Genomic DNA, 25,158 nt, shown 5'->3' on the forward strand with positions numbered 1-25,158 from the left:
AAATTCTAAGTCCTAAATACTCTAGGAATCAGCAAAGTTAAGCTCTTTCTGTCCTACATCCATAGCACTGACATTGTAAAGGCTCTGTGTTACACCCAAGATTGACTTTCTGAATGCATTTGGCTGGTTAAGAAAAAGGAGTTTTCTGCTTGCCGCTCCTGAACAGAGTCGCAAAATACCCTGTTTGGGTGTCTTATAAATAAGCAAAGCCCAATTCTGATGTCATATGGAAGATGATCTAATCCTGCCCCATTCAGAGCCCCAGCCTGTGTGACCCTGGGGCACAGCACCAGGAGGGGCTCAGGCACTCCTGCACATACTGCCTTGGCTCAGCTAAAAACCCTCAGTACTTACTTGGACTTCAAAATTCATGTTCTCCAAAAATTTCTGGTTCATTGTCTCTGCAAATTTGTTGATGGCTCTCAAGAACACCCTAAAAAAGAAAAGCAGTGATGGAGATAAATGAATGTGACCTCTGGCAATCAATATCCACCATGTATGATATTTGTGGGAGCACATTTGGTACTGAACACATTGGGAGAATCACACATGAGCACAGAGGGTGACAATCTGCACTGTGGCACAGGATTTATACTGTTACACATAAAAAACAATTACACAATTGTAAACAAGTTTCTTGATCTCTGTTGGAAAAGTCAGACAATAGAATTTTCTTTCCTTTGCTGCACACTACACTGCATTCCTGAGAAAACAGCAATTCTTTCAAACCCAGTGTCACCTTCTGCCAAACCCAAATCATTCAGGAGGGTGGCATTGCCTCCTCTCAGGGTTTGACAGCTGGAACAGCTCCTGTGCTCACATCATTACTTAAGAGCTGCCACTGCACTTTTTACACTTCAAAGATATTAAGTGCAGTTCTTCAGCTTTCTTACAGGTGGGGAGGGGAGGATGACACCTCTGCCTTCCTTCCTCTCCAAGGCTGATCATAAAAACATTCAAAACACCGAAAATACACATTCAAAATACTATACAGTTACTTCTTCCAAGAGTAAGAGCATGAACATTGCCCTTCTAGCCTGAAAAGCAGCACCTATTTAAGCTCTTGATTAATGCAGCATGATTAAGTCATGTTTCTAAAGCTAATTTCTTTGTCTGACTTCCCAGCATGGGACATTTGTAAAACAAAAATCAATTGTATCTTTAAATATTTATAAAGTTTATTTAAATAATTCAGTTGTTTTCAAAATTGTAAATTGACTGAAAGTGATCATTTGCCTCTGCTTCATAGGTAAATTTTTTAAGTTATTAACTGGAAATATTTCTATGGAAAACACTGTCAGGGCAAACAGAAACAAAGGAACACAAGGGAAAACCAATCATAATTGTTCAAATACAATGATTGTTCAAATACAACCAGATATTCACAGTCAGGAAAATGATCTAATAGTTGTAACAGCCAGATCCAGAAATCCCCACCATCTCAGTGATTAGTAACATCAGAGAAAGCAATAATTCAATAATTAGGATTATCAGCAAAAGATTAAGAATCTGCAGGATATCCATATGTCATATTCCTGTCAAAGGAATGCTGTGTCCTTGTTCTGGATTCTCTGTGGTGTCTTGGTGTCTCATCTCAAAAAGATACACAAACAGGAAAAGAAACAAGAGAGAAGAAAGCAAGCAAATAAATATGACACTGAAATACTCCTCAGTCAGAGGACACTGTGTGACTGAGGAGGGAGGTGACAGGATCCATAAAATCAAAAGCACTGTGGAGATGAGAGTCTGAGTGCTCACAGCTTCCCAGAGAAGCATCAGAGAGCTGAACACAATCAGAATGTGCATCCAAAACTAGCAGACCCAAGTTCTGTGTTAATCTTGCTCAACTCTGCAGCTCATTGCTTCAGGATGCTGTGAATGCCTGAATTTTATACTGGCTCAGAAGTGATTAGACACATCAAAGACTAAACTGAGGGGAGGACAATTAAATGCCATTGGTCACTGGAGGATGGTAGAACACAGCAAACAAGCTCTGTTGTCACACTGGTCCCCTTGCAGCCATCTGTGAGCCACTGGAGAAACAGAGCAGTCAGGGAAAGGAGTTTTAGTCTCATCACAAGAAAAAAAAAAAAAATCAGAAAGGCTAAGCTCAGTTTCTTAATGAGGGAGGTAAAACAAAAGCTCAGCTTTCCGGCAGGGAATCCCACGGAACCACTGAGCAATCACCCAAAGGAGCTCCCTGCTTCATTAGAGTGCTGACTGGCTGGAGTGAAATCCCTTGCTGTGGGTGAGGTTCTCCAGGAAGAAAATATTCTTTGTGAAAACCTAAAGAATTTCATTCCATCCACGTAACGTTCCCCTGTATTGCTGATGTGATGAAGGAAATTAAATAATTATGCATGTTGTCACACCTTGCCAAGTCCTTTTAGTTCAGGTGACCAGAGGGACGCTGCGGGATTTGTGTCACTGAGAGGTAATTTCTGACAGTGCTGTGTCACTCCCCAGCATCATCCCACACATTCAGCTGAGCCTCCTCCTGTGGTCCAGGGCATTCTCTGAGCTCATCTTCCAGCACTGGCTCTGCTAATCCTGCCTGCAGAAATAAGGGGCTGATTTGTGAAAAGCCGAGTGTCACCAAATCTCGTCAAGTTCAAGAAATCTAATTTTGCTCAGTCCTGCCCTTGCAGGCTATCACTGCTCTGCCAAACACCCTGTGCACACTGCCAGGGCTGCCCTGTGCCCCAGTGTCATCTCCCAGGCTATTGGAGTTACTTTTCCACCTTTTATGAGACCAGCTCCAAAATGTGATTCCTGCAGAAAGCTGTCCCACACTGCCCACAAGAAAATAAACACATTCTTCTCTAACACTCCACTCACATGGGGACATTTATCTCCTCAAAGCTGCCTGATGCTTGACACTAACAGTTTAAGATGTTGCAGAAAAAAGGGATTCTAAAGGAGTGATTTATTTTAGGCAGCACAAAACCCCACACAGCTCAGCAGAATCACAGACATGTTATCCTGTGTGATCATCATCATTATTCTTCTGAACAGGAGTTTTAGGTCAAGGCCTTTTCAGAGTTGTGTCTTTTCTCTAGCTGTGTACTGTTCTAAACCCTTTGATTTACAAAGTTTATTTCTTGCCAACTCACATAAGCAAGTTCTTTAGCTCCAGCATTTCTCTTCACTCAGTTTTCAGTTGGAGAAGGAGGGGGTGTCTTCCATTTCTGAGGCTTCTTTACTTCCTAAATTCTGTGCATTTCCACACTACTCCAACACCATGGTGAAATACATCACCTAAATATTCAGTTTAAGCAGACCCTGGTATGGCCCTAATAATTTTTTTCTTGCAAGAAAACTCCCACACTTTTCAGTACTTTACTCTTTAAGCAGAGATATCATGCAAGATACAGCAGAAATAATCATAATTGAAATACACATAAAATATATTAGTGGAAGTCTATTTCATAATATGGACATATTACTGTGTGTAATAATAAAATTTTTTCTGAGGAGCTTGTTCTTTACTTTTAGCCATACAGAAAACCCTTAAGGACACAAAGAAATACTGAAGTCTTTAATGCCCACTAGAAATCACAGAAAATATTACAAATATTTACAGGATTCTATACAATATAATTATATGTAAGCTGTCTTCTGTAAATATCCCTTTTACTATCACAAATATTTTTATCTGACAGACTGGAATGGCACATTTTCAGGGAGCATGCAATATTTCCAGGCTGTCAAGTTCCAAATATTTTCATGCATTTGTATTTTGCCTAAAGGGTGTATCTATTCCTGTCATTGGGAGTCACTTAGGCAGGAGGTTTGACTGCTATTCCTGGCTCCTGCCAATGCCATGTGTCCTGCCTCAATGATTTCACTGTCCTGCCTCAGTCTCCCCTTTCACCAAAAGAGGCATTAATTAAGTAGCCACAAGTATGAGACTAAACAGGTACTTTTAAAACAGTTCAGGATTTTTATAAAAACATGAGAAAATATAATTTGAAACACTAATCTTTAAAGATCTAATTGAAATTGTCACATTTTCCATTAATTTTAATTAAACAATAACTTTTCTACAGTCACTTAATACAGAATTAATTTCTCATCAGTTTAAATAATTGTGATCTAAAATTGCGGAAATTTCTTTACCCACAATAACTTCTGTGATATTTCCTGAGTTTATGAGGATTGATGTTTCTAATGTACAGCCCATATAAAACTCTTGGGCCTGAAGATTTATGGAAGATCTTTGAAGTCCAAAGGCTGTGAGCTAAATGTGGCTATAAAAAGGCAGGGTTTGGCTCAGGACAGCAACAAAATTGCCATGGTTCGACTGCTCCTGTTTCCCCTATCTCTCTGACTTTCCTGCTGCTTCTGCTTTACTTTATTGTATTGTCAGAGACATTTGTTAAAAATCTTGGCTGGAAAGAGAGCCCAAAGAATAGAATCCTGTGCAACTGTACTGAATTTCACACACAGCTCTCTGTTCTAAACAGGGAGAGAACAGTACCTTAAGTAACATGGAGAAATAATTTAAGACAGACAACACTGAAAATTCATGTCACCCTAAGATAAAGGTTTTATTTTAAGCTGATTCTCCCTCAAAATAAAATAGAGGGACTTAGATGGAGCAAGGAAAGAATTCTGTATTCATAAACAAGATGTTAATCAATTTAGGATTTCAAGGCTATTCCTCAGAAGATGATGATTTTGTTTAGCAGTAAAATAGGTCTGCATGTTGTCCTTGCTTTTGAAATGTAAATAGGTAATAAACCTAAAATTCAGATCTGCAACACCAAGTTATTTCTAGCAAGCTAGTTAGAATTGTTACATCAGCTTCTTGCAACATAAAAAAGGAGAGGATTGCAATGAAAAAACCAAACAAACAGCACCCCCAAAAAAACCCCAAACAAACAAACAAACCCTTAAATTCCCATTGACAGTTCTTAGGTGGCTTTACAAAAGTTGGCCTTTTTCTGCACCGTGCTCCAGACAAAGAACACTTCTGGATCCATGACATTATTTTGGGAAAGGTGCATAAATCAGACAGAAAATTAGAAACCTTTCCAAAATAATGAATAGACCTTTCCTCAGACTCTTACACGTGAATTCTTTTAAAGCAGTGCAGTGAGATGCTCTTCAGTGTCTTTTCAGGTTCACATGACTTTAAAATTTGGGAGTTCACTGCTTCAATTTTGAGATGAGTAACCCAGATCCTGAGGTGAAGGCTGAATGAATTCACTTAGGTATTTATGAGCATCAGCTCGAGCTCAAGCTTGCTATGTCTCCTCAAGCTGTGACTGCACTGATGTAATGACAGGTGGAAAAAACGAATCAAATACAAATTTCTGCTGGATAATCAGACACAGAAAAATAGAGATAAAGTTTAAAAGAGTGTATTTCCTGTGTCGTGAAAACTTACTGAAAGAAACCATTAAAATGATGGCATATATGGGGTTTTTAAAGTCACATCTAAAAGCCAGTGAAGGTATGGACAGTTTTTACAATTTAGAACTTCTTGCCACAAACCCTAAGTGCTTTTCCTTCAGAGAGTTTGGTGCAGAAATTCAAGGCAGAAGAAGTTACACTAATTTCAGGTTTTTTTGTAATCCCCAGCACTTTCATCAGTGAATCTTCTACTTGAACAGATGAGGAATATGAGGGAAGTTCTTGCAAACCCTGGAGGATGTGCTGACTATTATTTTTAAAGATCTTTTCTGAGTTCTGATTGACGTGGTTTGGCCATTATGCCAATTCTATGAAATGTGGAGCAGGGAATAGCAGAGCCAAAACAATACTCATACATAATTTATATTGAGTTTAGTGTCATTCTCAGAAAGTGTTATGCAGAAGACACCTGATAGGTATTGTAACATAAAGCAAACACAAGGGAAAAGCAGCTGAAGTCAACTTATTCTCCTGTAGGCTTCTGTCAGCTTTTCCTTGTGTGCAGAACACGCAGAAGAAGGCACATTACAGAATGAGAAGAGAGGGTTAGACCCAAACCCCAATGCTGATCATTGTCAGGGACTGAAACAGTGATTGGCAACTATAAACTTGTGCTGGAAGGTACAAAATACACTGGAGAGACACCAGACAAGCCAGCAGTGGGACCAGAGAGACTAAAACTCACATGGACTCCAGGTGAAAAGATAACAAAAATCTTCACATAGCAACAGCAGAAATTATCTCCTAAGAACATGGCAATCACTGATTTATAAATGAAGGGGAATGCAAAATGAAAATAATATTTAAAAACCTTGTGGCTACATGAAACCTAGTTATGAAGAGCACAATAATGGCAACACTTGGGAAGAAATCCACTTCCATGGTAACTGGAAAAGTATGGCCAGTGGCACAAAGTATAATTTCATCATATTTCTCCCTTGTGTCAACTCAGCTTCACCACAGAGTGAGGAATAATTTTTTGAACCATTTATATTGAATTCTAATGATAGAGCAATTGTCATATTCCTATATTCTTTTCCAAAGTACAACTAGAGTGTAACTAAATAACAATGTCAGAAAGCAACTGCTTCTACATGGCTGTGGCTCCAGCTGCTTGTCTCAATTATAATATTGGGGTTTGTCTCAAACATGCATCATTTTCTTCCTTATTAGCATTATTTGAAAATTTACATTAAACAGCTATGCCAAGCATCCAGAATATTGCATGTGCCAGAGTGACTTTGGCAGCAGCAGCAGTGAACTCCCAGAGAAAAACAAGGATGTGAAGTTTCCATGTGAGACCCTTGAGCTGGTCAACAGGATCTGTGTATGTAGCTTTTCCTTCAGCATCTACCCAAAAGGTGCTTTAAACACTGTGTAGCTCTCACTTAGGAACCAAAATACATTTTCAAAACTGCGTATTAGGTACACATCTAGTGCCAAACTCCGGGAACTGGGATGTTTTGGATGCTTTAAGAAACTTCATAGCTTGAAAATGAAGCATACATAGAGCTGTCAGAATGGGCTCTGAGTAAATCAGCTTGAGAGGTACTTCCAGTTATTTTGCTTATATTTTGAGTTTCTTCTCACTTCTGTCTCGTTTGCTTTTTTGTGCATTGCAGACAATTTTTTGCATAGTAGAAATATTCTGAATTAATGAGACAATTAACAATCACAGGCTGTCTTTAGTGCTACATCAAGAAAGGCAATCAGACACAAAGCTGAAACCTGGTTCTTAAAGATGACTGTGATGTCTTAACATGGTTGTGTCAGGATGTCACACACTAATAAACTCCCACAGCCTTCCCTTTTGAAGGAAGTTTGAATTGATACTGTGAAATTACTTCTCCATTCTTCCACTGATTTTCATTGCATTGAACCAGCAGATTATGAATTTTAAAAGAGATGATTATGCAGCAAATACAGAATACACCAGCAGGGTTATTTTGTGATGCTTCTGGTAAAAAAATATGAAAATTAACTGTTCAAAATAATGTTAAATACAAGGAAATTGCATATATTTTATTTTCTGAAAATCTTATATCACATGAAGTGCTGGTCAAAGTTACTCAGAAAGGGGAACACAGAAAGATTGCTCAATTGCACTGATGGAAATTATGAATATTGAATTTTCAGTCTTTTCTGATTGTGACATAGAACAGTTTGTGTGGGTAATCTCTTCAATGTTTTTTACTCATTTGCACATATATTCTACAGAGGGGAAAATACTCCTCGTTGTCTTAATCCCCAGATGTTTTATTAAAATTAAAATACTTGCAAACATACAGAAGTATTTTATAACAGGCCACATTGCAAAGATCCTTAGGGGCTTCTCTCTGCAAGTCAAAGCTGTATCTAGGAAAGCAAGTTTATTTCACTGACTTTCTGAGAATATCCAATTACCAAGATGTTTTTTGGTGTTGAGTTGTTCTCTCCACTGAGGACTTTTCTTTTAGTTCAGAGAGCTCTTAGTCTAGGAGTGTGAGTGTGCCAGCAGCTGATAGAGGAAAGATGAGACACTGCAGTGGGAGTGGGAATGGGATATCTCCCAGCATGTTTTCTCTCTGCATTTTAGATAAAAGACTGAATAAATGACTGCAGTTAAAACCTACCAGGCATCCACTCTGTACCATGACCACGATGGGCAACTGCCTCTCTTGCTGAGCAGATTATCTGCAGCAGCCACACATAATGAAATGTTTAGATTCTTGGTAAGCAGATAATTCCACAACATGCAAAACAACCAGCAGCATGCAGAGTTAGTGCAGAATAAGCATCTTGTATTTGGTGCTGGGAAGGTGTGAGTGATGGAGAAGCAGGGTGACATTGGCACAGGCAGAGTCAGGCACCTGCAGATGGAAGAGACTCTCTGTGCCAGGCTTGGGGCTCCCAGCAGAGCAAGAACAGAGCAGCCACAGCTGGAACTGCTGCAACTGGAACTCTCCTTGGGAGTAAAGGTACATACAGCCCACAGGGAAACAACTGCCTCTGCTCTTTACCCAGGAACAACTGCGTGGCATTTTCCTGATTACAAATACTGACTTTTGTAGACACTGAGAAAGAGAAAACAGAAGAACCTGGATGTAATGGAAAGGAGATACAAATTAGAGAACACTGGGGCACCATGTACCAAATACCCCAGCATGGAAAACAATAAAGCAATAAATTCCCTCTGAAAGGGACTTTATATTAACAGGGAAGCTGCATTTCAGCAAGGACATTTTTAGTCTCATAGCAAAGACAAACTGTCCAAGGACACATTCTATCACTACACACAATTAAATCAATGACTAAACAGTAAAATTTGTTTGCACTTGTTACAATACATTGCCTACCCTTTTCTGCAAGTGTGCATAAAAGAACATTTTCATTAGACATTTATACTTGTTGCTTAAAATATTTTTTCATACATTAAAATTACAAAGTTCTGCAATATGCCATGAGCTTGTGTATAAATGTATTCTGCTCCCCTGAAAATTCAAGCCCTTATAAAAACAACTGCATTTCTATAGAAGATGTTTAAATCAGTCAAAAGTTGCAGAGGAAAATGAGATCAAAGAAAAGAGTTACTTGTATGCAGCAGATCAGCCTTCTAAATTCTGCCTTATTTGCACAAAATAAACCATAACACCGTCATCCAACCTTAGTTACATAAATGAATCATCTTTCAGGGTAAACTAAGCTAAACTACTTATTTGGGGGTTGGTTTGGGTTTTTTGTTTGTTTGTTTATTAAATATGACAAGCTTTTATTTCCACCAACAGATAAATGAAAGAAATAGCTGAATATTTTAAGCTGAGAGACAGCTAAAATATTTTAATTAATTTGAGGTTTTCTCCCTTTCAACTTGAGTTCACGGAATCACAGAATGGTTTGGGTTGGAAGGGACATTAAAGCTCATTTCATTCCACACCCATGCCATGGGCAGGGACACCTTCCAACACACCAAGTTGCTCCAAGTCCTGTCCAACCTGGCCTTGAACACTTTTTCCAAGGTTGTGTTCAGGAACATGCATACATATGTGGAAATCATGTTTTTCAGAAGTCACAGAGCCATTCTCAGATGATCTATAAAAAGAAAAAAAACCCAGAAAATCCCCCAACAAAACCCAGACCTGGAATCCTTACTGTCCTTCTCTTAACAGAAGTGCCAAAGAGGGATTTATTCTGCCTGCCTTGGCTGCCTGGCCTGGGCCAGGAGAGCAAAGAACCCACAGTCCTGAGAGCTGCTGAGGTGCCTGGGGGTGCAGGTGACACTGATTTGAGGCCACAGTGAGATTTGGCTGAATTAACAACACTACTCCAAATGTGAACTCCACGAGAACCATGTCTTGAGGGTGTTACAATGCAGTTCATCTGCAAGTAAGCAGCTATTTTTAGTATGTTTAATGAAAGAAAATTGACAACAATTCCAGCTCTTTTGCCAAATACCTGCAGCGCTAAACCTTTCAAGTTAGACTTAAAAAGCGCTGGGGAAGACTTGACTCTGACAGATGTCTGAAAACACTCAGATACACAGGTAATGAAAACATATTTTAGAAAAAGCCAAACTACTGGTGTTAGAAAATACCCACAGTGTATCTTGCAGGAGATTTTCAGCGAATAGGATCTGACCTTGAAATGTGCTGGTGAAACAGTTTCCACTTATTTTTAAATACCTCAATATAATGTGGGCGAGGTTCAAAAAACAACCCAAATGGACATGCATACAATCAAAGTGCTCAGTAAGCCACTTCAGACTGGACACCAACCCATCTGATGCCAGGTACTAATTATGATAAGATCAAATACTTTCAGACTCCATGTGAGTAATTACCATTTCAAAGCCCAGGGGACAAGAGAAAGGATGTGAATACTTTCCCTGTAGTTGCTAACCCTGCTAACTGTTCCTTTTACTCAGCGAATCTGACTCCCCATGCACTTCATGTTGACAATAAGGTACATGAATTTCCTGGGAGAAATTATATCCCTCTAAATTAAAATTACGAACAGCTGAAAGATAAACAGACTATATGGTATTACCTAAACCAGCAAAGCATTTCCCCACAAATGCCATGTACTTAGGAATTACTGCTTTTAATAAGTTAATAGCCAATATCTAAGTGTCATGAGTGGAATAAAGTGCACATACAAGCAGTAGCAACTAATAAGAAGAATGCAGTAAGCAACTTTAATTAGAACAAAAGTTAATTAAATCCACCATGGAGGATCACAAAAATAACTCAGATATTACATCTTCACAACCTCAATGATGATGTTACTGTTTTCCAAAGTGTTCTGCCCTACCTAGCATGCCATAAAAAAGTGGTTTTTTCCATTTTGCTGTTAATGGAAGGTGAGAGAAACAGAAAAAAGAAAAGTTATTTCATTCCTTCTTTCCATCCTCTGTTGCTCATTGAATATTGCCTGTCTGGTGGGATAAGCAGACACAGCCTCTGCCTCCTTCAAATGTGCTTTGGGAGTCAGAACATGCTTGGGAAGCAACGAGCCCGTCGTTCATAAAAATGATTTAAAATAATTTGAGTTAAATTATTCCATCCTGATAGAGGCAACACTTGTCAAGTAAGTTTAGTCAATCAAACTTCTACTCCCATTTTTTCAACTCATCTACCGCAAATTCTCCTGGACATGAATGTGCCCATTCTCCCTTCCCTTGGACCCTGTAAGAAGTTATTCTCTCATTGGGCATTGTTTGCCCCTATCTGTGCCAGACATCAAACTTTGAGCTGAAATCCCCTGGTATCATTCAGGCACTGCCTGTCTTTACTGCCATATAGCAGGAATTGGTGTGGCCAGCTCAGCACACAGGACCAGCCCTGCAGTACTGCTGATGCTCTTCCCTTCCCTCTCCTCTCTGTACTCATTTCACATCTCTGTGCTGCAGTCCCTCCTACAGCAAAACTCCTCCAATTCCCACTTTCCTTGCCAGCTACAAAACACACATGATGGTGCAGGGGAGACTGCCAGCTTTGCTGAACACCCCAAGGGCACAAGTGCCACCAGCTACATCCTGCCACCGGGCAGCTTACACCACACAGCACAGATGTGCCCCACAGCCCTAACCGAGCTCTTTGCAAACGCAGGAAGGGGAGACTCGAGGTGAAACACCTCCTCCAGGATGTAAAAAGCCTGCATGGAGCCTCCTGTTCACAACAGGGGAATTAAGAATGCAAAACCTGCACTGTGCTGATATTTTTTGTGTTTGGTTTGTTGGGGTTTTGTTCTAATTTTCTTTTCTTCTCTCAGTGTTATTATAAGAGACCTAAGCCTCATCCCCTGTGACTTCTTCTCTGCTGCTTCTCTGGTTTGTGGTAAAGAATGTTAACAAGACAAATCTAGGAAATTAAATTAGTCTTCAATTTATTTCGTAGAACACCCATTCCCTGAAAGAAACCCCCAAAACCCAACCAAAAAAAAAACCAGCCCCAAATTTCTATAAATACTGATAAAAATCCTCCCTCCCAGTTGTTGATATAAACATAAAATTAAGACATAAAATACGATCAATAACTCATTTCCTTATGCATTCCAGAGAACAGCAACATAATCAGGGAGTGTAAACAGTGCCAAGTCATTTTAGGTAAGCAATGTGTTTACAGAAGAGCTATTAAGTAGCTTCTAAACAATATTTTTTTTAATGCTGACTTATTTCTTTACACAGGATAAAGCTTAGAGCAACAAAACCTGCCTGGAACAACTTGTCCACACAGTTCAGAGTCATTAGGGGCATGTGAACACACGTAGAGTCCCCAAAAGGCATTTTTACTGTGAGGACCTGAGGAAATACAGACATCACCAGGTGAAGCTCCAAGGCCCAAAGACATTCTTTGAACAAGGACAGACACTTCCTACTGTCATAGAATAAAATCATCCTGTACTTGTGGATAATGCAGATGTTAACAGCATTTTCTAGATAAGAGAAACAGTTTTACATATTAAAGGTTTGATGTGCTTACATGGGCCAGATGATTGTATGTAGTTTAATACTAAACTGATATTTTATGGAGTAATCCCTGCTACATTAACACTAATTTGCAATCACAGCAACAGCAGCCTAAGGAAGTGCAAGGAGTTAGGTTTTACCTTATAGGCCAAAGACTGGCTCAGACAGAAAAACAAAAGGGATGAAACTACTGTAATGTGCAAAATATTACCTGAATTTACACATCCACCAGAACATCTGTACCTGCCCACCTCAGAAGAGGCATCAGGGATCTCTCTGCATTTTCATTAGTGTCCAGGAGTGACAAATTGAGGTTAGGCACCTGACTAGAACCATCACTACCCACTAAAACACAATCTTTCCTTTTAAACCATAGAACACAAAAGAAACCCCACCAAATCCAAACAACCTTTTCATTTAACATAATTCCATTTAAACTGGAATGACAGAATAATCCCACACTGCACCCCACACTGCACTGAAAACCTTTTTGTAAGGTATGAAACCACTCTCCACAAGCACCCAGAACACAAGCACTGAGCCTGCAGCCCCTCCTCACCTGTTCTGCACCATGCTCATGGCCATCCAGTCCGAAGGGTACACGTTCTTCCCAATGAGATCTTTGAACATTATGAACGTTTCCATCAAGAAGTCCTGGAACAACAAAAGGCAGTCAGTCTGGGGCTGTGTAACACCCTTGGAAGTGGTTCTGCTGTGATTCATGAGCTAAGATGGAGGGCTCCATTTGCTCCCAGTGAAGTCAAGAGAAGATTTCTGGTGACAACAGTAAAGCCAAGACTGGAGCCAAAGTCCTGTAGAACAGCAGGCTCAGATTCCAAATGGAAGCTAAAAACCATTACATTTAAGTCAATATGCAGAGCTCTTAGGAAAATATAAGGCATAAATGAATGGAAGGAAAAAGTTGTAATATTTTGGAGTAAAGTTGATCTTTTTTTGTGAGTTAGGAAAACAGTTTCATTATGCATAAAGAATGAACAGATTTGAAAAATACAGAATTTTAATTTTAGTCCATTTAGTCCACGTTTACAGTTTTAGTTATGGCACCACTCTGACTTTAAGAAACAAAGGTAAGTGGTCAGTTCTTGACCAGTTTAAAATTGTCTCAGTGGACTAACTGGGATGGTGCAATAAAAACTTTTGCAACTATCCTGACTTACCTGAGAGCTATAGCAGGAGTGTAAAAGCACAGACACGGGACTATGGAAACCTTCTGGCACAAGCTACCATGTACCTGAACTACCATGAAATTATGCCAGAAACCACTGGCATAAAATGATGCACTACAAGAACAGGGCATTTACTACACTTAGCTTACAATGTTACCTGCACCAGGAGTAGACTCAGTTAAAATGAAGTTGGAAATGGATCACCATGTGTGAAGTGGGGAGGGAATGTTCAGCTAGTTGGGGATAAGTTTTGCCATTGTTTTGTTGAGGGTTTACTATTTTTTTTTTCCCCTTCCTCAAAAGACTACAGCACAAAGGTCCCATCACTTATTCTGGATCATTACATCACCACCTTGGTGTAACAACCAACAGAGACATTTGTGCTTTTCCAAATTTCTGATTACAGAGTTGTCCAGTGTCACCACTAGACACTGCAGGCAATGCAATAACACAGAGGCAAAAAATGTACAGGAACAGAATTTATTCCAGGAAGAATCAGACAAGAAACTCCAAAAAAAAAAAACCACTACTGATTTTTCACAGGAACTCAAATACTTAAAACTATCAACTCCACAATCACTTAGTACTCACCACTAGTTCTGAACTTGTCTGAAAAGTTTCAATGTACACTGAATAATGCTGGTCGTTCATCTGGTTTAGGATCGCTGTCATGCATGCCACAAAATGACTCTGAAAGCAAACCAGACAGAATCAACACATGTGGATTACTTAAGATATTGGACTGTACTCTTTCCAGAGCTGAAGTACCCAAAATGCCTAATCAATCCCTTTATGTATGTAAAAATAAATAATATTCAAGCTTTTGCAAGCCCAGATGAAAGAAACATACTAAGAACGCCAAAAGGATTATTCAAAGGCTGCCTTGGCAAGGGACAGGCTCTTGTGAGAAAGCTGCATCATCAATGAGACACCATCCGGAAACACACATTGTGACAGGAAAACTTCATACATAAAGTACAACTCAATATCACCTTAAGATTCCTAAAAGGCATGTGATGTTCCCTAGGATTCTTCCACTAGGAATTCATAGGAAGAGAATATGTTAGAATCGTATTAGAATATGATTAGAAATTTGTAAGAATTCTATTACAAATTCTATTCTATTTGTAAGAGTTCTATTCTTCACAGGAAGAAAGAGTGCAAGAAATGCTATTTTTTACATTCTGCAGGTGTTTAAGCAGCTATTACAGAACCCACAAACTTCTATAGAACACTATGACCTTCATATCTCAAAACTTTCAAACTTCCTCAAAAGGAAGTAATTTTATCTTTCTCAATTCCTAAAGTCAAAATGCTGAAAGATATGTGATTTCCAGTCCTGAGTTTTCACTGTGACTTACTGAAAGTCACGCTTATTTCCCAAGCAATAATAGTGAGTTTAATGATTTGCAGTTTTCCCTTCAGACTACAAAGATTCCTCCTTATTAATTCCTTTTAATTTGCTGAAGTTCTAATCCTTGTTTTAAAAGTGAGCCTGTTTTCAATGCTTTGATTTTATTTTAACAACAAAATTGATGAGCAAAATAATTTTCTAGATTCCCTTGAATCTTTTCCCTGTCCTGGCTCAGGGACTGGCGAGCCCCTTTGCCCAGGACGTGCAGGTGGTGCTGCTGGGATTCTCCCTTCCGCTCGGGCTCATTGTCCCTCTGTCACATTCCCGAGCCTGGGCTGCTCTGTCGCACCCAACCATTTTGTCCCCATTCCAGAGCAGGGAATCGTCCCTGCCTCAGCTGCTGCCTGTGACCACTAGAGGTCTTGTTCTTCCCTCCACGAGCTGCTGTTCAGTTCGTGCTGCCGGGGCTTTATTTATTTATTCCTACGTGAGCAGACCCGGCACACTTCTTGCATACAAACAGTGAAATTACAACCTAAAGGACTTATCGTATCTTCTTTGGGAGTAACCTTAGTGCTAGTGAGAGCCTTGCCTACTTTTTAAGGCTAAGAAGACTCATTTTCTGCAGGTAAACCAAAAGCTTTCAGGTAAGAAATCGTGTGTTCTCGGGTACTGATGCTCTTCTAAAAAGAAATGCTGGATTTCCTGCAGTAGTACTTCACTTTTACAGTTCTGGAGCAGACAAATCTTTGCTGTGGTGTTAAATGCATAGCTGAAAGGAAACATGAATTGCAAAGGATTCTCGACTGAAATTGTGTGGGGGTTTTCTTCTCATGTCTTGATTTTGAAAAAAAGATAACCGACAGAAGTTAGAGAATTGACACGAAAAGCAGCTTGTATTTTTAGTAGTTAAGCATTCACCACTGAATGCCTTTCTAGACTCAAGTTAAATAATCAGTGCTAGAAATAAGCAGCATTTCTTCACAAGCATTGAATAGATGTATTATGATGCTTAAGGGTATAAAGACTTTAAGAAGGTTATTTCTTTTGTTAAAACCAACTTCAAAAAATGTGTCTAGCTATGTCTGTGATTATGGTACAGCACAAATGCCTCAGTGACTGTGTATGGTGATTTTAATATTAACAGCTGATATGCTTTGAAAAGAGCCATAAGCAAAGATCACATCCTGCTGGCCAGGACCTCACACCAAACCTGTCCAATTCACATCAGTTGGACTGAATGATAATAAAAAAGGTGACAATAAAGATGGTTTGCTACAAAAACTTCCTCCATCCTTTCCATGTAACTGTTAAGCAGGAAAGTACAAATACTGTTTGATCTTTAATAATTTTCTTGCCAGCAATCTCAACTATCAGAAATAATCTGCTAGCATCTTTATAGGTTTAAAGCTTGTCCCTCCCTCCTAATCCCCAAATGAATAAATATTCATTTCTCTGATGCAGCCTCATGTCTCTAAAGTAACCCTGCACCCCCAGCACTGCCCTTCTCACTGGCAGAACTTAAGGATAAATACAGGGCTCTACAGAGCTGTGATCAAACCTGCAAATATCTCTCTGTAGTCACTGAAATTCTCCTCTGGGGTTTAAGTGCCTCTTACTGGAATGGGCAAAGAGCACACACTGCTTGTGGATACAGTAAGTTCTGCACAAGAAGCAGCTGTGATGCCTGGACACAGACTGTGTGTTCATGGGATGGGCAGGAGGAATTCAGAATCACACAACAGTCTATTTAAAACTTATTTCATTAAGTCAAACGTTATACAGAGGGATTGAAGAGTATAAAAGAGGTTGTGGCAGACAAGGTGAAGTTCAGGTAGAATCCTAGTGAGTCGTTTTAGCTGTGCTTAGGCTTGTTTAGGATTTCGCCTGTGAATTACAGTGGAAAGCATTGATTAGAACTAGGTCAAATGTAAAAAAATAAATGCATCAAGGTAAACACTTGACTGCTGAGACAATATGAACAGAAAAAACCCTAGAAACAACTCTGCATGACTATAAAGAGTTCTAATAAAATATTTCCCAACTTCAATACATTGATTTCCTTATGAACACAAAAGAACCCAGAAGAGAAACAGAACTGAATTATCTTTTTTTAATTATCCAAATTTCTGACAGGTTTTTAAAAAAGATGTAAAGAAATAAGAAAATTGATAGTATGAACACTGCATTTCTGTCAGGAGCAGGGACATGACTAAATAGGTAGTCAAAGGAAAATAAGACAGAGGAGAAAATGTCTCAAGAAACATTCAAACTCTGTGCACTTGAACCCCGCTCGTAATCGATATCATATTTAAATGAACTGAAATGCTGTCTTTAGTAAAAACACTGCTAAATAGTGGATAAGGTTAAAAAAATGCTGTTTTGGCTGAATGTATACAAAGTACACCAAAAGGAATCACAGGCTTAGCCTGTAAAACAAACAGGACTGCCTAAGGTCAAGCAGGAAGATGTGGAATCTCTTGCACTGCTGGAAAAGTGCAGATAAGGTGTGGATGCAACATGTACAGGAAAAGAAACAGCTGAGGAACATCAGCATCATATGAGTAAGATGACAAACTTCAACAACCTAGCAACTAAACCCCAGCACACTTTATAATAGCAGATGGTGACAGGTTGCCGTAGTAACTTCAAATAGAGCAGCAGCAAAGGATGAGGCAAATGCACTGGAAAAACAACAGAAATAACATGGAATAAAGCTACATTTTGATCTAATCTAGTAGAAGTATTTCAGTGGCTGCAGGGCAGGCAATCTTCATGCAGATGCACTTCTGGAGGGACTCTGGAGGATATTTATTTAATGTAGGCACTTAAGTAGCATTTACCCTCATTAAGAGGGCACTTCACCAAAAGAGAGTCTGAGTATAAATAATAAGCACATGGACATTCTCATTTCCCTTACACTCACACTCAGTGTGAGCTCAGAGGGTCTGCACCACCCTCACAACCTGTCACCCCACACTCACTGCTGGTGCTCTAGGTTTGATTTAACACACATTTTTCTGTATTGCGCAAAGAAACCTATTAAAACAATCCAACACTTTTGTGGTGTTTGCAGCAACCATAGGTTAGATTCAGTTCTGAACTCCCTCTTAGAATAAGCCAGAAGTTTCAAAATTCATCACATGCTAGAAACAGTAATTATAAAAATGACATACATAAAGACCAAGAGTTTCTATAGGCCGAACTGTTCTCTTCTGTTTTGGTTGGGCTTTTTGTGTTCAGAAACAAGTACAAAAATCTTTCTGTAGGAAAAATGATAAATATGTTGTCTTGAGTGCAATTAAACTAACCAATCAACTATTTTAATCAGGTGTTAAAAATCATCAATATTTATGTTGTACCAGAAGCCTATTGAGAAGGTCTCCAAAAAGAATGTCTTCACAGAATCATTGAGTCATCACAGCTGTTCAGTGTCTTGAGCTAAAGAGCAACATGATTACAAGTATGGAAGATGCTCAGTGATGCCACGAAGAACCACAATAGCTTGAAGCCACAGCTCCTCAGAAAACCTCATTAGACCCTGAGAACTGTGGCATATGTAGAGGTTGAAACAAACATCTTGATCATATTATGCAAATACTAAACAATACCAGTCTGAAAGGAAAAATAAGCAGAATTTCAAGTGAATTGCTAATGCAGTAGTTCTGTTTCTCTCCAGAAATAGATGTCCCTGCCAATGCATGTGCAGCCCTAAAATGTACTTTTTCTAGCTGTAAAGGCACAAATACATAAACATTAGGAGAGGCTGCTATGCAACAACCTCGAGTATTCATCACGTGTGAAATGGGAAATGGCTCCCAATCCATACAGACTTGGAGCTTGCCAATGAGCACATCGTACTAATAATTCATTTACAGTAACATTCATCTACTCTTAGTAGGTCTGAGTTTTTAATTTTCCATTTATACATTCATATAGTTCATTGGTTCTGTCTCCTTGTGTTTTATAGCTGACTGAACAGCATCCTGCTTCCACCTCTCGCTGACAGCCTTGCATTTCTGACTGAAAACATGCCAGGCTGTTTCAGCTTGTTCTACCATTTTCTTTACATTCATAAGATTTGCCTAAAAGGATGTGCAACTATAAGAGCATCAGACTACCAGGTAGAATAATAGAGAAGAATTTTGTCACACAATGAGAGAGTAACAGCAGCAGCTCTGTGTGATTTTAAGATAGGTTACAAGTTAGACAAACAAAACAACTTCAGTATTGTTTCATTTAAGACTCTTCCATATATAGATTAAAGCAATAGAATAATGATTCATGGTAGGCCATAAAGTTGCTATGATTTGTACAGAATATTTCCTTTGCCATCTATTTTTTTAGGGGGGTGTATTTTTAACATTGTACTGATTTCCCAGAAATATTCCAAAAAAGATTTTTCATTCCCTGCAATGCTTTTGCTGCTGCTGGGTTTTGTTGTTTAGCTGGTTTTGTGCCATTAAAATCCACTCCAGAATTTCTGCTACTGTCTCTGGTTGATATGAACACTTCACTGTAATTGATTTAACTTTGCTTAAGTCTGTGTTCAAACAGTAGTGTAATTTATAACTTTTCCTGTAATATTAACTTTGTGTTCATCTTTAAGATGTGTTTACAGATAAATTACAGATAACTTTAATCAGTGAGGTCAGAAAGCACCAAGATGATCTCAGCTGGTCAGAGCATGGTGCTAATAATGCCCAGGCTGTGGTTTAATACAGGTATTTAATATCTGCACCATTCACTAAAGAGTTGAACACAATGATTCTTGTGAGTCTCCTCCAGCTCAGAATATCCTGTGATTCTTCTGTGGTACTGGGATTTGGAACGAGCAGCCATTACTGGGAAACTGAACTAACTTGTCTAGAGCACAGTTACCAAAAAAAAAAAAAAAAAAAAAAAGAGCTGCTTTGCCTCCTCACTTAACCACTGCTGTCACACTCCTGATCTTAGCTCTACTCTATCAGATGAAATCTTCCATCCTTGCCCTTCAGGGATCTGTGCAGCTTCTTCCCTCCACTCATTGCCTCCCCACAATCACTGGAGCTGCTTTCCAGCCTGGTCCCACAGGCCAGAAGGAACTTCCTGCCCTGCTCCATAAGATGTCCACTGAGAACCCCCAGTGTCCCAGGGCTGTCAGGCTGCCCATTTCCCTCATTTCTCATTCCAAGTGCTATTGCACTGCCCTGATGCCACTAAACCAGCTGGGCAGTGGAGTAGGCAGAGCGTGGCTGCTCCTGCCAGGTGTCCCAGTGCACTCATTCCTGCGCTGGAGATGATGCAGTCTGCATTCCATAGAAACCATGGAATTACACACCAAATACAGGCAAAGAATAAGATTAACAATACCACCCACAGTTTATTTACTGTAACAAAGATTGGCCTATCTCTTCCATTTAAAAGGACTGGAGAGCAACTTGGGAACTTGCAGGAAGTGATTCAGTGCCTGGGATAAGGAGCCTCTGCCCAGAGGTGCAATTCTTATCAGCAGGAACTAACCCAGCCAGGATTGCAACAGGGCAGTGCAGAGCAGAACAGCAGCTGCGAGGGACAGCAACTCTGAGGTCAAAAAGAGCAGAACTGAGCAATCCAAGCTCTTCAAAGTGCAGTAACATCTTGTAATGCTAAGCCGTGTATTTTAAATTTACACTGTGTGAAGACGAATGTCTTGGATGATGATTCACTTCCTTAAAACTAAACAGAGCCACCTCCTGTATTCCCAGAACTAAGCCACTCTATTTGATTTTGTTCTTTTTCAGCTGTACTTACCGAAGGCAGAAAAATTAAATCAAATTTCAATGACTTGATCAGATATGAGACTAATACAATATACTTGTATTGAATGGCTAAAAAAAAGCTTTATCACAACAGTTGTGCCTTAAACTGCTGAAAGTCATGTCACTCCAGAAACTTTTCTCTTACTTTTAAATTGATCTTATAAAGAAAATAGGGCCTAATAAAAATAACTTTCCAACAACTCACATCCATTACACTAACCAGTCTACCCCCTGTGTTTGTTTAGGGTTGATTAGTAGCAACTAGCAACTGTTAGAACAGTTTTAATTTGTATCTGAAATATTTTTCATATTTAAATGATATCCAGTAGGGGCTTTTATCAAGTTTCTAATTGTTATATAGCAGTGGGCTCCACTTTTAAGCCTGAAAAAAAATCTTGGAGTCTGGTTAGCAGAGTAATTGGCTAAAACCAAAAGTTTATAGCAAAACCCAAAATCTTTCTAAAACAGAGAGCTTTTCATATTGAATCTTAGGTAAGTTGTTTAATGGAAAGCATAGGGAATTCTCAGTGAAAAAAAAAAAACCTGTGGAAATACATGTAAAAGATGAAAGGACAAAGCTCCAAAAATCACAGAATGTCCTTCTAGTGGGTATTCCACAACTTGCAGACAGTCATCCTCCTCAGGTGTGGGTCTCTTTAAGGAATGTCACTTATAAGATGTCCCACCTGATTTAATTTCAATTACAATGTAACGGAAATAAAGAATCTTGATACTATAATAATATATAGATAGGAATTTCCCAAATAGCATTGTCTGCATCAATTATTTGTACATATGCATGTGCACTCTGTCTTTTTTTAGGGAGATTCTAACACATTATCCCTGGGCTCTGGCAGAATAAGGAATACTCCTTTAATAACTTAGCACCAGCCCGAGAGCTGGATTTATTATATACTTACAGTAAAAGTAGAATGAAGATGAGAGTTGAAATTTCTTTGAATAATTAAATCAGGGATTATTTTAGCTCTTGGTTTTTCTTCCATTTTTTTAAATGAGAAAAAGAAAAAGCAGTCAAAAGCCTGTAAAAGGTAAAGTTGTTAATCCAGGAGATGAACAACCACCTAATTAAATAATTAGGGTTTGTATGTTACCATACATGTATACAGAACACTCTCGGGGTGACACGGGAGAGAAAGGAACATCTCCTGGGGTTCACAGCTCAAGTTAGTAAAGAAAACTGCTGAGAATTTCTACAGGACCTCATTTTTCTTCATACATTTAACAAATGCTTGGATTTTATTTGTAAAGAAATTACTGCTCTTGACTGCAGTGTTTGGGGAACCAGCTTAGTTTGTTTGTGCTCAACAGTTCTAATAGTGTATCTGCTTGGGGAGCTGCTGAACTGGAGCTCTAGGGCTGCTCTGAAGCTGGCACAGCAGTTTTGCCAATGAACAGAAACGCCCATGGAATTCCAACCTGCCCTGGTCAGGCTCCACCAGGGGTGTGTCTGTCCCTTGGCTGCTCAGTCAGGAGCCTCTGAATCCTAAAACCACAATGGGACCAAACTGAACTGTTCCTGTCTGCTTTTAAAACAAACCAGGATGGTAAAAGGTGGCACCTCTGCTCCCCTGCCATTAAATCCCTCTGACAACAAATTATATCCTTATTCTGAAATTAAGACTTTCTCTCCCCAAAAAAACATAAACATAACCCTTCCTCAGAAAAATGGGTGTGTTTTGATGTAACAGTGCTGTGTTACAAAAGGTCTTCCCAAATATAAACTGGGCTTCAGTGTTCAGCAATTTCACAAACACAATTAACAAAATATTTTGTGGTGCCACATCATCTGACCACCTGAACTCCTCCTGAGGATGACAACTATGTGCCAAAAAGTCACTTCTTTGTGTTGTTTTACTGCCAAAATATTCAAGGCTATTTGCAGAGATTTATTTTTCCTCATCACTAAACTAGGATTTCATTCAAGTAGATAGTCTTGCTAAGAAGCCAGGGTGCCAACACCTTCTCCTGAAGGGGTCAAACAGAAATAATGAGTGTAGATCCATGTTAGGGAATTGCAATCCTAGCAGGAAACAAGCAAAAGCAGAATCACACCCATATAAAAACAATGAGAATGCCTGAGAAATATAGTTTGTTATGCCTCTGATATTTAGAGTTTGCATCTCCTGAACAGTCTTATAGTCTTTTATTTTTATGATTAGTCACTGCAGCACAGAGTGTGTGGGAGCATCAGTACATATCTAGCAACACACACAGAAAAAAGGTTATGATTAGAACTATTACAACCTACACCTCCACTATATTTTCTATATTAGTGCCATTGGGTTTAATAGCAGTTTCAGGACTATCCTACTGAATCTGTTCATAAAAACTTATTAGATCATGGTCGGTGGAGTCACCTTTGTTATCCCCCTCCACTGAAATGACTCTAAGGACCTGCTGTGAAACAGGTAATGTTTTGTCTTTTTAGTTCTACAGAACTGAAGGACAGAATAAGCATTTGGTAGATGCTGTACCATCACAAATTCAAAAGAACTTCCAAGATATTTGAAGAGATATCTTGATGACATCATTATGGTATGTTTTATAAATAAATTATTTTCCTGTATAAGTTACCATAAACCCATTGAAGTGAATGTTACATTACAGCTTCCTAAACCTGTGTGATCTAAATCTTGTGATCTGTTGTGTGGTTCTTCCTCAAAGACTCTCCCAGCTATGGCTGCAACATTATAATATTAAGGCAAGAGTCTGGGAAGCTAGAGGGACTGGAATCAAATTTTCCATTTAGATTATTATCAGTTTTCAAGGCATGTTTATTAAGAAGAAAAAAAAATAGTAACTTGTTCTGCTCAGTTTTCATTTTAAAGGAAACTGCTAATACTTTATATCTTATAACAGGATTTTCTAGACTGCAGAGCTCAGTGTCAGGAATCCAGTAACGTAGAGTATTTTTTCTTAAATATTTCCCTTAAAAGAAAGATGCCATTCTGATATATTATCTTATGTTTAGAAAATATGAAAATAAAGCATTTACTACTAGACCTATGCCATTTGTCTTTTTTCAAATGGCACTGTAGTCGCATATGGTAAAAGTGTTTTTTATTTGATCTCTTCTTGGTACAAGGTCTTGATCTCCAAGATTGTTAAATACAACAAACTTTAAAATACTTAAATAATTACAACTATTTTTTTTAACGTTACAACTAAATAAGAGGAGAAATAATTTTGTTCCTATGTTGATGCTGAATGAATAAGGCAGTAGAGAAGGAGGAAATTTGAAATACAGGAACAGCAGTGGAGCTCTCTTACCCCTTCCAGATTATCATAAAAGTCTAACTGCCTGTGCTGCAATTAGAGAGTTCCAGGACATTAGGTCGGCCCTAGCAGGTTGTACAGCTCAAGGCACAGATGCTCTGGAAGAACAGAGCATTCAAGCATGAAAACAGGAAACCAGTAATGGAGTCACAGGGATCTGGGAGAAGAGAACAAAAGAATTTGCACTCTGCTGAATTGAAGAACATGATCCAGGATTTCCCAGCAGCGTGTGGGGAACAGGTTCTTTGGTGGCAAAGGCACTGGAGCACATGAATGTGCAGGATGGGGACAGTGGGCTGGCAGAGGGCTTTGGGTTGGCCTCTGGGAGCTGCTGGAAAAACTCAAACACAGTCCTTGTTCAAGTGCATTTCCCTGCTGCTGCCTCCAAGTCCTGCAGCTGAAGTGTTCCCCTACAGCTTTGGGCACATCAGTGTTTCCAGACAGGTCACAGGGGGAAACAGCCACAGGTCAAACCTGTGGGATCTCCTGGGGACATGCAAAGGGTATGAGATTAAGCCTTGTTAGTCTGCTAACAGAAATCTTAATTATGGCAACAGAAACAGCCCTGAGAATGCTGTGATTTTCTGGAAGCTCTTCACCAAACAAGTGACACCAGGACTACAAACATCTCTATCAACATATGAAACTTTTTTTTTTTAAAGGAATGGATGTTCCCACTGAACTAGGTCGATTCCTGTTACACAAGGATACACATGCCCTCAGGCTGCCAGTTAGACATTCCTGCCTCATAATTCTTTTTCTGGACTTAGGGGAATAACAAAGCAATCTTGACAGATTACACATGGCAACATTTCTGTGAGTTCTGTAATTTTTTTTAAATGTGTAGCTGGTTTTTTTTTTTTTAATTTTTACAAGACAAACAAACCAAACAACCAATTAAACCCTGAAACATACAATTTTATGCAGCTAACACACTGTATGATAACACTAACCCAAGTCTCTAACAGATTCTAGGTTGCCTGCCTCAATCAGCTTTGTGGTAAGGTACTCATTTGCTTTCTTGTTTAACTTTTTCTGGAAAACACTGGAAAATCTGTATGTCCAGTGGTGTCTGAAATGAGACACAACCACGCCTGCATGCTTCATGTTTTACCTGCCTTCTTAATAATACAGGAACACATTTCAGTATTTTGCTTGAACCACACTGCTACTTACCCA

General features: G+C 39.1%; 2 protein-coding genes across 4 annotated transcripts in view; one reads left to right on the forward strand and one right to left on the reverse strand.

Moving 5' to 3' along the window:
• DOCK2 (dedicator of cytokinesis 2) overlaps positions 1-25,158 on the reverse strand; it is a 149,967-nt gene that overhangs the window by 39,321 nt on the left and 85,488 nt on the right. Inside the window, exons 28-30 of the mRNA XM_085073400.1 lie at positions 14,140-14,238; positions 12,921-13,015; positions 355-433 (exon numbers count right to left, since the gene is read on the reverse strand). Of these exons, the coding sequence (XP_084929526.1) occupies positions 355-433; positions 12,921-13,015; positions 14,140-14,238 (273 nt within the window). The remainder of the gene's footprint in view (positions 1-354; positions 434-12,920; positions 13,016-14,139; positions 14,239-25,158) is intronic.
• Positions 15,267-25,158, forward strand: part of INSYN2B (inhibitory synaptic factor family member 2B) — a 32,225-nt gene continuing 22,333 nt past the window's right edge. For 2 of the 3 annotated variants that reach the window (XM_085073401.1, XM_085073402.1), the window contains exon 1: positions 15,268-15,549. The gene's annotated coding sequence lies outside the window, so the exon portion shown is untranslated. Of the gene's footprint in view, positions 15,550-25,158 lie in introns of all 3 variants that reach the window. The other variant, XM_085073403.1, reaches the window with a different exon arrangement.

This window comes from Lichenostomus cassidix, chromosome 13, assembly GCF_008360975.1.
Source record: "Lichenostomus cassidix isolate B80296 chromosome 13, HeHo_3.0, whole genome shotgun sequence".
Lineage (NCBI taxonomy): Eukaryota > Metazoa > Chordata > Aves > Passeriformes > Meliphagidae > Lichenostomus > Lichenostomus cassidix.